We start from the raw sequence: 13,228 nt of genomic DNA on the forward strand, positions 1-13,228 counted from the left end.
ACCCAGAAAAAACTTTGGTTTCATGAATAAAGAGCTTGTTATTTCATGCAGTTTTACAAATTGCTACACTTATACCTTACTAAAGATGATAAAACAAAGCCATTTACAACATGAACCCTTATAGACAACTAGTACCTACCTAAACTCCAGATATCTGCTACACAGTCGTACCAAACCTCCTGTATAACCTCTGGTACTTACGTAAACTCCAGATATCTGCTACACAGTCGTCCCAAACCTCCTGTATACCCTCTGGTACTTACCTAAACTCCATATACCTGCTACACAGTCGTACCCAATCTCCTGGATAACCTCTGGTACTTACCTAAACTCCAGATATCTGCTACACAGTCATACCAAACCTCCTGTATAACCTCTGGTACTTACGTAAACTCCAGATATCTGCTACACAGTCGTCCCAAACCTCCTGTATAACCTCTGGTACTTACCTAACCTCCATATATCTGCTACACAGTCGTACCAAACCTCCTGTATAACCTCTGGTACTTACCTAAACGCCATATATCTGCTACACAGTCGTACCCGATCTCCTGTATAACCTCTGGTACTTACCGAAACTCCATATATCTGCTACACAGTCGTCCCCAATCTCCTGTATAACCTCTGGTACTTACCGAAACTCCATATATCTGCTACACAGTCGTCCCAAACCTCCTGTATACCCTCTGGTACTTACCTAAACTCCATATATCTGCCACACAGTCGTACCCAATCTCCTGTATAACCTCGGGTACTTACCTAGACTCCATATAGCTGCTACACAGTCGTACCCAATCTCCTGGATAACCTCTGGTACTTACCTAAACTCCAGATATCTGCTACACAGTCATACCAAACCTCCTGTATAACCTCTGGTACTTACCTAGACTCCATATATCTGCTACACAGTCGTACCCGATCTCCTGTATAACCTCTGGTACTTACCGAAACTCCATATATCTGCTACACAGTCGCACCAAACCTCCTGTATAACCTCTGGTACTTACCTAGACTCCATATATCTGCTACACGGTCGTACCCAATCTCCTGTATAACCTCGGGTACTTACCTAGACTCCATATAGCTGCTACACAGTCGTACCCAATCTCCTGTCTAACCTCTGGTACTTACCTAAACTCCATATAGCTGCTACACAGTCGTATCCAATCTCCTGTATAACCTCTGGTACTTACCGAAACTCCATATATCTGCTACACAGTCGCACCAAACCTCCTGTATAACCTCTGGTACTTACCTAGACTCCATATATCTGCTACACGGTCGTACCCAATCTCCTGTATAACCTCTGGCACTTACCTAAACTCCATATATCTGCTACATAGTCGTACCCAATCTCCTGTATAACCTCGGGTACTTACCTAGACTCCATATAGCTGCTACACAGTCGTATCCAATCTCCTGTATAACCTCTGGTACTTACCGAAACTCCATATATCTGCTACACAGTCGCACCAAACCTCCTGTATAACCTCTGGTACTTACCTAAACTACATATATCTGCTACACAGTCGTACCCAATCTCCTGTCTAACCTCTGGTACTTACCTAAACTCCAGATATCTGCTACACAGTCGTACCCAATCTCCTGGATAACCTCTGGTACTTACCTAAACTCCAGATATCTGCTACACAGTCATACCAAACCTCCTGTATAACCTCTGGTACTTACGTAAACTCCAGATATCTGCTACACAGTCATACCAAACCTCCTGTATAACCTCTGGTACTTACGTAAACTCCAGATATCTGCTACACAGTCATACCAAACCTCCTGTATAACCTCTGGTACTTACGTAAACTCCAGATATCTGCTACACAGTCGTACCCAATCTCCTGTATAACCTCTGGAGCCATCCAATATGGTGTGCCTATCACAGTGTTTCTTTTGGCCATTGTGTCCTGGAATAATGAAAAAAATAAATGGTATAGTTGATTTAACCCTTTTAACACTGTAGACCATAATGGACTCATCCAGATCAGTTTATGGTAGAGGTTATTAAAATTATATAGGGGTGAAAGGGTTAACATCACAGAATATCAAGGACACAGTAAGAGTTGTCCAACTAGGCTTAGTCTGGCTTCCAGTTCTTAACATCTTAACATCTGATACACCCAAGTCTGTCAATATCGCATGCCCCTCTCAGTTCTTCTGATACACCTAAGTCTGTCAATATCACATGCCCCTCTCAGTTCTTCTGATACCTCTTAGTCTGTCAATATCACATGCCCTTTTCAGTTCTTCTGATACACCTAAGCCTGTCGATATCACATGCCCCTCTCAGTTCTTCTGATACACCCAATTTGTCAATATGACATGCCCCTCTCAGTTCTTCTGATACACCCAAGTCTGTCAATATGACATGCCCCTCTCAGTTCTTCTGATACCCATAAGCCCTTCAATATGACATGCCCCTCTCAGTTTTTCTGATACACCCAAGTCTGTCAATATGACATGCCCCTCTCAGTTCTTCTGATACATCTAAGTCTGTCAATATCACAATCCCCTCTCAGTTCTTCTGATACCCCCAAGTCTGTCAATATCTTATGCCCCTCTCAGTTCTTCTGATACAACCAAGTCTGTCAATATCACATGCCCTTTTCAGTTCTTCTGATACACCTAAGCCTGTCGATATCACATGCCCCTCTCAGTTCTTCTGATACACCCAAGTTTGTCAATATGACATGCCCCTCTCAGTTCTTCTGATACACCCAAGTCTGTCAATATGACATGCCCCTCTCAGTTCTTCTGATACACCTAAGTCTGTCAATATCACATGCCCCTCTCAGTTCTTCTGATACACCCAAGTCTGTCAATATCACATGCCCCTCTCATTTCTCACCGTTAATTGTCCTGCCACGCCGAAGTCTGCCAGTTTGGCGTGCCCTTCTGTGTTAAGGAGGATGTTCCCTGCCTTGATATCCCTGTGTATTTTCCGTCGCGAGTGTAAATACTCTAGACCCTTCAGTGTATCAAACAAGATGGTAGCTATCTCATCTTCAGACAGCTGTAAGACAAAAAAGAAATTAAGAATTACAGATCTTACAGTCAGAATTACAGATTTTACAGTAAGAATTACAGATTTTACAGTAAGGATTTATGTTTAACAACATTCTGTCCATCAGTTTTCCGTAAATTTTTATGACCCCCATGCTATATCACAGATCATTACTAATTACTAATACTAATAAATACAGGTTTTTTGTATATGCGATACGTCACAATTACTCTAATCCATATCAGCCCTCACCCTCAAAAACCTGTATCAACCCTCTCCGTATCAGCCTGCAAAACCCGTATCACACCCCTTTTGGATTTTTTTCGTTTTTTCAAAAATTCAAAAGAAAAATCGATCATAAGATAGAAGACCCATCTGTATTTTATTAGTAGGTATCTAATAAACAGAATAAAACATGCCTTTTTCCATATCACATCCAGTATCAACCCTCGGGCTGATATTGGGAGTCTCAGGTGGATACTAGTACTGAGTGTGATATGGAAAAAGGAATGTATTATTCTCTATTTACATATACTGTCTTAAACAATATTAATGCCACCTGGAAAAAAGGAAAATTCAGTGATCCTGAACATGCTTGTGATTCAGGTTGAGTTGTCCATTTGGCTTCTATATTGCCAAGGAGAATGGCAATTGAAAAAGCCGTTTTATACTTACATTTACTATATATTTTCGAAATATGTAATCTCGTAGAAAATTAAGCAATAGTAATTCGAAATTCGGCATACATTTATATTAGTTCAAATAAACACAGGTATCATATAAACATCTTCAACATTGTTGTCAATGTGGGGTAAAAACGAGTCTTAGATGCCATCACAAATTTTTAACATACACATATGGTACAGTACATAGCATAAAAATGTACAAATTGCTTGTGAGTTTTCCAAATTACAAATTATCTCACCTATTCCATTAGTAAAACAGGTATTTCTTATTAAATGCAGGGGGAAATAGTGTCTTAGATGCTACATGTATTACAACTTTTTGACATAGACCATTGTGGAACGTACAGATGTAGAATGAGCTTGTGAGTTCTCCAAAAACACAATTATTTGACCTCTTCCATTAATACAAGGTATTTCTTAATTTCAAGGCCCTGGTTTTAAGTATATTTGCCCTCTATCTCACCTTGATAAAACTCTCATTACAAACCCTGTATATAAATTGGGGGATGGACTATTTCCTGAGTATGATCTTATCACCTGATGATATTACAAACTTTTAAGCTCAACTCACTGTTTTGTTGCGAAGTCTCATAATGTCAGATACTGAACCAGCTCCGCAATACTCCATCACGATCTGTAAAGAACGAATAGAAATTCCTAAAAATGTTAGGTTCAACAACTTCCTAAATTATAGTAGTTTTGCCTTTAAATCATTAATTTCAATATCAAAAATTATTTTTCAAATAAATTCAAGAAGAGAAACAAAATCAAAATCCAGCGAAATGGTGCATGTATTTCGACACAATATTGTTATATACACATATTAAATGGGTCTCTTATGCAAAACACAGTAGAGCAATGGAGCACCCCTAGGTCTCTACTAGTACTTACCAGGTATTTTAATAATTTAGTCTGGGGGTTTTATCGTACAAACACACAAGTCTGTGTTATTAAAGTCTTGGTCTGTGTTTTTGAAGTACATACCATCTTTACCCATAGGTCTGTGTTTCAGAACTACATACCCATAGGTATGTGTTTCTGAACTCCATACCCATGGGTCTGTGTTTCTGAACTCCATACCCATAGGTCTGTGTTTATGAAGTACATACCCATAGGTCTGTGTTTTTGATGTACATACCCAGAGGTCTGTGTTTATGAAGTACATACCCATAAGTCTGTGTTTTATGAAGTACATACCCATAGGTCTGTGTTTATGAACTACATACCCATAGGTCTGTGTTTATTAGTACATACCCATAGGAACTGTGTTTATGAAGTACATACTCATAGGTCTGTGTTTATGAACTACATACCCATAGGTCCGTGTTTATGAAGTACATACCCATAGCTCTGTGTTTTATGAAGTACATACCTATAGGTCTGTGTTTATGAAGTACATACCCATAGCTCTGTGTTTTATGAAGTACATTCCTATAGGTCTGTGTTTATGAAGTACATACCCATAGCTCTGTGTTTTATGAAATACATACCTATAGGTCTGTGTTTATGAAGTACATACCCATAGGTCTGTGCTCATGAAGTACATACCCATAGGTCTGTGTTTATGAAGTTCATACCCATAGGTCTGTGTTTATGAAGTACATATCGGCCATAGGTATGTGTTTATGAAGTACATACCCATACGTCTGTGTTTATGAAGTACATACCCATAGGTACTGTGTTCATGAAGTACATACCCATAGGTCTGTGTTTATGAAGTACATACCCATAGGTCTGTGTTCATGAAGTACATACCAATAGCTGTGTTTTTTGAAGTACCTACCCATAGGTCTGTGTTTTTGAAGTAGCTGCCGTAGTATTTGACAATGAAGGTACTGTCGCACTGCTGCATGATGGAGATTTCCTTTATGATCTCCTGCAGGTCGGTATCAACAGGAACCTGCTTGATGGCCAGGACCTGTCCCGACTCCTTGTGGAGTGCTTTGTACACACTGCCATAGGACCTAGGGACCACACATTTCAAACATTAAAGGAAGAAAATGTGGCAATATGTTGATTAATTGTTTTTGTAAATCCTCAAGAATTTTTTTTCTTTTTTCTTTTCCGCATATTTGATATTTAATTTTTATAATTGAAAAACAGTTCATTTATAATTTCTATAGATTTGTTCTGGAATGTATTATGATAGAATATGTTGTTTTTTTTCTAAATGAATTTAAGAAAATAAAAATATCATTACCAGTATGCTATTATGAATATTTATTTAAATTCAATTCAACTAAAAGTGGCATAATTAATATAACATTTGAATATGCACTATCTATAATTGTCTATACATTCAATATCGGGATAGTCATTAAACAATATATAATACAAAAATATATCAACAAACGATGCAAATTATATTGTATGATGCAAACAAAACAAAATCAGACAAGCATGTTTTGTGTCTATGAGAAACCATTTCCACAAAAGCAGACAATTAAAAATGCAACTACAAGAGATGGTGCACTGGGTGTCTTTACTAATAGCCATTCCTACCTCCAGCCACTGAAGAGGGATTTAGACATTCCTACCTTCAGCAGCTGAAGAGGAATTTAGACATTCCGACCTCCAGCCACTGAAGAGGGAATTTAGACATTCCTACTGTACCTCCAGCCTCTGAAGAGGGATTTAGACATTCCGACCTCCAGCCACTGAGGAGGGATTTAGATATTTCTACTGTACCTCCAGCCTCTGAAGAGGGATTTAGACATTCCGACCTCCAGCCACTGAAGAGGGATTTAGACATTTCTACTGTACCTCCAGCCTCTGAAGAGGGATTTAGACATTCCGACCTCCAGCCACTGAAGAGGGATTAAGACATTCCGACCTCCAGCCACTGAAGAGGGATTTAGACATTCTGACCTCCAGCTACTGAAGAGGGATTTAGACATCCAGACCTCCAGCCACTGACGAGGGATTTAGACATTCCTACTGTATCTAGATCTCCAACCACTGAAGATGGATTTACACCCAGGAATTAGCTCTCATCTATTTTTACACTATTAAATTAAGGGCAATTGAGACTTCCAACCAAAGGATGGAAAGTGGAAGGGGAGGTCACTTCTTGGCATGCCCTTGGAAGCAGAATGCCATAGCTTTTCTATAGCTACTTATTATATAAGAAAGAGTAGGGGCTAGAGGGCAGGAAAGACATGTATTCCTAATCCTAAATTTGAAGTCAATAGGTAAACAAATATAGAACATCATTCCCACCTATCATTATATAAACATGAATGCAAGGGGAAGAAAGGAATTTGTATACCTCTCAAACTACTCAAAAAGCCCCAGTGATGTAAATTTTACAATTCTTCCGGGTTCCAACCCCTAGTGTAGAGACATTTTCAACTTTCACCCCCATTATATGCAGATCAAAATAAGGTAATTGCTAAAATCCAACCCATTTTCTAATTATGTGAAAAGAGCCTTTTATCAATAATATAATGTTTTCCCCTTATAAGATAACTTTGAATTGTATGGTCTTAACTATTATAAGGAAATACTGATCATGCCCAATAGTGAGGGTTTATTGTCTTTGCAAACCAGAAAAATTAAGTAAGGCTCCAGTCTAGTTTTCCAACTTTCAAGAATTAACAGAACACCATCAGAAATAAATAGAAACATGTAGGACATCAACTACCAAAATATTAAGTGTAGAAATGTCACAAGGAGAATTAAAACGATATGTGATTTAATGAAACACCTGCATGTGAACTCTACACAGTGTTTTATATAGTTAACATTTAAACAAGTGATGTTTAACTTGGAAACTAAAATTCAAAAAATAATATATTTTTTTAAGGGAAAAGCAAATTAATTTAACAAATTTATCTAAGAAGACAATAAAATGATGCATTATCTTGACCGATAGTTATTAGAATTAATCATTATTCCAATGTGCTTACACAACAATTAATATATAATTAACCACAAGCCTAATGTTCAGGACTAACAATTTTTATACGAAGTTGTTAAAAAAACTGTATCATTATTTATATACCGGCACACAGACTTATACACCTGTCCATTACCTGCATGACAGCCCATAGAATTAATAAAACACAGGAAAATCAATCGGCACAAAGAAGCAACGAAACCTAATCAATCTACTGACACACAGAAATTGTAAACCCTGCTCAAACTACTGTTACAAGAAATCGAAAAAACCTGCTAAATCTACTGACTGATACACAAAGCTGATACTTTTAATGGACTGTTTAAGATTTAATTGGCAAATACTGAAAAAGTCAGTTATGTCTCATTGAATTGTTCAAGTTGGAGAAAATTCAACCTTTTTAATTATCATTTACTATGACAAATTCTAATATATCCAACTGGTTTAGTATCATTATAAACATTTACAGTATGCTGTGTATGAATATTCTGCTATCGTTAACAGAATATTAATATGTACAGAGGCCTGGAGTCTCCTAAATATCTACTGTACACATATGTTCTATAAGAACACCCTGATGTGTCTTACCCCTCGCCCAACTTGCCCAACACGTCGAACACCTCCTCTGGGGGTCGTGTGAGGTCATCCTCTTGTAATCTCTTTAGGGGGTCACTAAGGAACACAAAAGGACAAGCCAACTAAAAAGGGAAGCGAACAAAGCACAGGGCAAGCAGCACACAGCCAGGCTGTTAACCAACGTGGACAGCGGTCAATGCTAGATGTACACCATCGCGGTCATCTCTTACAGGTATGGTGGTCAAAGGCAGTGTCATTTAATAAAAATAATGTTGACAATATTGACCATTGTTGCTATATTGTTGACAATGATAGTCATGTCATCAATTTGTTTACAAAACAGCTCCTACCTTTAATATGTAGTCATGTTGCTAATGTTGACAATGATTCATGTTGCCAATGTTAACAATGATTCATGTTGCCAATGTTAACAATGATTCATGTTGCCAAAATTAATGTTGACAATGATTCATGTTGCCAATATTGACAATTATTCATATTGCCAATGATGATAATGGTTCATATTGCCAATATGTTGATAATGGTTCATATTGCCAATGTTGACAATGGTTCATATTGCCAATATTGGCAATGATGATCATCATTAGTGCTGGCAATTTAAAGCACATCTTCAATGTTGACAATGCCAGTCATAGCTCCAATGTTGACAATGAGTCATGTTGCAAATGTTTGCAATGGTGATTAAGTCTTCAATGTTGACAATGGTCAACACAAATTAATAATGAAATTGAATGAATATCACCAATATTGACACTGTGATGACGATACAAGAAGAGATGGCCATGATGGTTACTTTTAGCGATACCTACAGTCTGTGCCTTATCTGCCGTCTGGCCTAGTACACTACTGCACAACCCATCGTCTGGCTACTCCAGCTAGCTACATACAACTGACATGGTACATGGTCACTAACAAAAGGTATCGACAGTAGTCAGGGCGAAAAAACACTGACAGTTCTAGATCTTTTAACTTACATATAAAGATTATATTTTAACGAAAATGGCAACAAACAAATGGTTTCGCCAAGCAGGGCACAAAAAACAATCATTTTTGCCAAAATTAAAATCTATCTCTAAAGATTACATTTAAATGATAGGAGACATTTTATATTACAGAGAAGATAATATCCAGTCACTTATTTTTGAAAATGGAATTTTTGAATTTCGACAATTTTTTGAGTGTGTGCGTATAAGTTAGATACAATAAAAGGTAGAAATTGATTAGTATCACCCTTGTTATACTATGTGATTTATACAACAGAAAAGTGTTTTATTAAAAGACAGGCCCCATTCTGAAATACTTCCCTGTGTCAGACCGATACCATGTAACATTCTAGTTGTATCTAGCTAGCTCCGAAATGATTCTGGAAGGAAAATGCACAATGCTGTTTTGGGCAAAACCACAAGTACTAGTACAGATCACCGATAACTTCAGCTCGCATTCTTGTAGTTGTGGATTTGGCATTCCTGATGAAGTATCATGCATAATGACAAAGGATATATTATAAAAAATTATATATATATCATCCATAAATATTTTTGTGTATCGTTGGATTTTAGAAAAATGATGTATACTGATATATCATTTATGTACTTGACAGCCAACATTGAATTCTATATAGATTAATAAATATATTTTCATTTTTCTTCAGAATTCATGCGAAATTTCTCCTTACAACCCATATATGGAAGCAAGTTAAATCATATATATATAAACAGGGCTTTATTTCTAGCAAATTAAAACTTTCAATGTTCCAAGGAAAAATCAGAAAGTATTGTTAAAATCTTGAGAAAGAAGTCCAGAACTTAATTATATTACAATTTATTATTTTTTCCTTTGAGCATCACTTGGAATAATTTGCTCCATCAATTTTGACGTTAACGCTAAAATCCTGAGGTCATCATGCATGCACTGAAAACAAACAACAACAATTGTTTTGTTTTCCAAGATACCATATCCACAACCACCGTACACAAATTACTAACATCATCATATACACATGCTAACAACATCAAAAGGTATGTCACAAGTTGTTCCAAGCTAAGTTTAAAGGTCAAGGCCAGGTGAAATCTCCATAGATATACAAAGGTAGGTTATCATAACCACTAGTTGGAGCTACAGATTCATACAGGAATGCTAACCGACACTTGAATTTATAATTTTAGTGAAAATACTGTAAATACTGAATGTCTATAATTATATTATTATACTTCAAAAGTTAAAAATAAATATGAAAAAAAATTAAAAGCATAGTTAGGAAACGGTCAGTAAAAATGAATGTAAAAGTATACAGACAGAGCAAAAAATATTAGGAGGAATATGATGGAGTGTGTAGGCGGAGATCCTAACAAAAAGCAGAATACTTATAGGGTAGACTAAAAATATATTCCAATGTATAATGTACATAGCTATATATGTCAGACAGGATTTTCCCAGAATTCATAACTGCAAACTCTCTCTATTTTGCAGGGAGATTCCTGATTTTGGACCATAAAATTGAGCATTTTCAATTTGTGAATTATAGCTGAACTTTTCCTAATTTTTTTAAGATCTGATGATTTCATCTGAAAGACCAGCTCAAAAGATGTCATTTAAAAAAACATTATTTTCCCCCTAGGGTGCACACACACATCTTATTTGTACTTTTAAATTCTGAGTACACATATAATTATAATCTCCCCTCATGGAATATTTTAAAAAGTTGGCAAGTGTATGAGAATGTTGATCTATAGAACCTTTATTACACTGACTTCACGATCGTGACTCTAGCCAATTGACAGAAAATTCACAATACAAAATTTTAAGAAGTATTTGATCTGCTTTATAATTGCAATAAACATTATCTATTTTCGTTCTACCAGAATCGGAGATGATTCAAAGTTTGAGGTACAATAATATAACAATTAACATACAAAGTCAACTTATAAATTTCAACAAATTTTTAAATGCAAGACTTTTTAGATACTTGAACCTATTATAATGCCACACACTGATCAGAAATATGTTACCTAAGAATATGATTTATGACATTCAGAAGAAGAAAAGCTGCAACTTCATGACATGTATTATAAGTTTTAAATTGAAACATGTCAAAAGTACCGTGCTATAAATATGCTGATGAATGTATCATCTGAATAATTTATCTTGAAAATATTTTAAAATCTATTTGACTGCTTATTCATGTACAAAAAAATAAAAAAATGTATTATAATGTAATTTAAATACTGTATGTACTGATCAGAATCTCAAGAATAAAAGACAGTTTGCAATTTAAAGTTCGTTTTTAATTACGCCATCAAGGTTTCTTATATTATTTTACGATAAAAAGAAATTCAAAATATAAATAACTTATATTTAATATACAATGTCACTTATCATGAATATTACTGTAACATAGCTAGTTGAATTGGTCGCTTATACATAATTGGCCATTTAATTTAAAACATTCGAAAACTCACGATGCAATAATTAAACTGTGAAAAAAGTTCTTCTATATTTGACGAAATATACTTGTACTTACAGGAAAGATGTATATTAAGTCATATTTACATGTACATGCAAGTTAGAGATGCAAGATGAAGGAAGGTGTCATACATGTGTATCAACATGTGTATACAATGGTAATTCTGATCTATACATCATTTGTACAGATCAAAAGACCAAACAAACAACTCTAGCAATCTAATATAAATTTGTTAACAAATAACAAAATATTTTTTGGCAGGAATTATTTTCATTCCGCGCTACAAATTTTTGGAGACGAAAAATCAACAATTGCAAAGAACCAGATATTGTTTGTTTGGCCTTCAAGTAACAAATGAACAACAAAAATAACAAATGCAAGCTGAAATGTGATTGCACAACTGATATGGGGAGGGCAGAGCTAACAGCAGGCACATGACCGCAAGTTACCATAGCAACAGGTGCCTGTCAAACCTTACCCTCGTCCTATCTTACAAATAATATCAAACACTTCGTCTGGAGGTCGCGCCAAACTTTCATCACTTAATTTTGTTAATTCACTGCATAATGAAAAATAGAAATGAATAAATTAATGACATAACTATATATTGATATATACATGTAAATGGTTCAGCAAGATAATTTATTAACATGGTTATGGGTGAAACAACTGACACCAGCTGTAAGAAGTTCAGTGTACATTTCATGTCTTGAAAATATCATATACACAGTACTGTACACATCATATTAATGTGTCAATATATAAAAGTGTAAGTCTTACAAGAGAACAAATTGATTGATATCGACCATATCATGATGATACTGAAATTAATTGGAACAATTCCTTATGTTTAAAATATTACATACATACAAATGACACATTATACATTTCTAGGAAATCAAAACATTATCTCTATTTAACCAATTGGAACAGCAAACATATGATATTTGATTATTGCAAGAAATTTGATTCTTAATTACTGTATTAGAATTACATACCTATAAATGTAGTTCAATTAAATATAGCTTATATTTCATAAACCTAATTAAGCCATATTGAATATACTGAATACAGGACAAACACTTCTTGTACGTAGGTTTTACTTACCATTATTGTATACCTAAGGATTAAGGTCAATCAGCTATTTTGTGATCTATATATATTAGACAATGCAACAGTGAAATCATTACCGTATTCGACGTACAATGTAATTGGCTCCCTTTCCTTATAAGCACCCCTCACCCTATTTCCAGAGGAATTGAAATTATATAAACCCCCATCCGAGACCTGCTGAGGGTAAGTCAATGATTTACAGTTGTTACACTATAAAGTTGAGACTTATGACTGGGGATCATGACTGGGCTTCGCAATGAAGCAGATCTAGGTAATATTTGATATCCAAACCTGCAGCTACACTGGAATGTTTGTAATGTCCTTCTGTTATAAGCGCCCCCATTTAAGCTTATTTTTAAGTACCCTGGGTGCATAATTACAGTGAATACGGTAGTACAAATATAATGTAGTCTTTTCAATATACAAAATGTACAATAAGTTTGAAGTGAATTTGG

At 35.6% G+C, this 13,228-nt stretch overlaps 1 protein-coding gene across 1 annotated transcript in view; it reads right to left on the reverse strand.

Annotated features, from left to right (window-relative positions):
• LOC110443542 (serine/threonine-protein kinase 3-like) overlaps positions 1 to 13,228 on the reverse strand; it is a 29,058-nt gene that overhangs the window by 13,412 nt on the left and 2,418 nt on the right. The window contains exons 2-7 of the mRNA XM_021487811.1: positions 12,139 to 12,219; positions 8,189 to 8,272; positions 5,486 to 5,666; positions 4,274 to 4,336; positions 2,861 to 3,025; positions 1,814 to 1,919 (exon numbers count right to left, since the gene is read on the reverse strand). Of these exons, the coding sequence (XP_021343486.1) occupies positions 1,814 to 1,919; positions 2,861 to 3,025; positions 4,274 to 4,336; positions 5,486 to 5,666; positions 8,189 to 8,272; positions 12,139 to 12,219 (680 nt within the window). The remainder of the gene's footprint in view (positions 1 to 1,813; positions 1,920 to 2,860; positions 3,026 to 4,273; positions 4,337 to 5,485; positions 5,667 to 8,188; positions 8,273 to 12,138; positions 12,220 to 13,228) is intronic.

This window comes from Mizuhopecten yessoensis, unplaced genomic scaffold, assembly GCF_002113885.1.
Source record: "Mizuhopecten yessoensis strain PY_sf001 unplaced genomic scaffold, ASM211388v2 scaffold716351, whole genome shotgun sequence".
Classification (NCBI taxonomy): domain Eukaryota; kingdom Metazoa; phylum Mollusca; class Bivalvia; order Pectinida; family Pectinidae; genus Mizuhopecten; species Mizuhopecten yessoensis.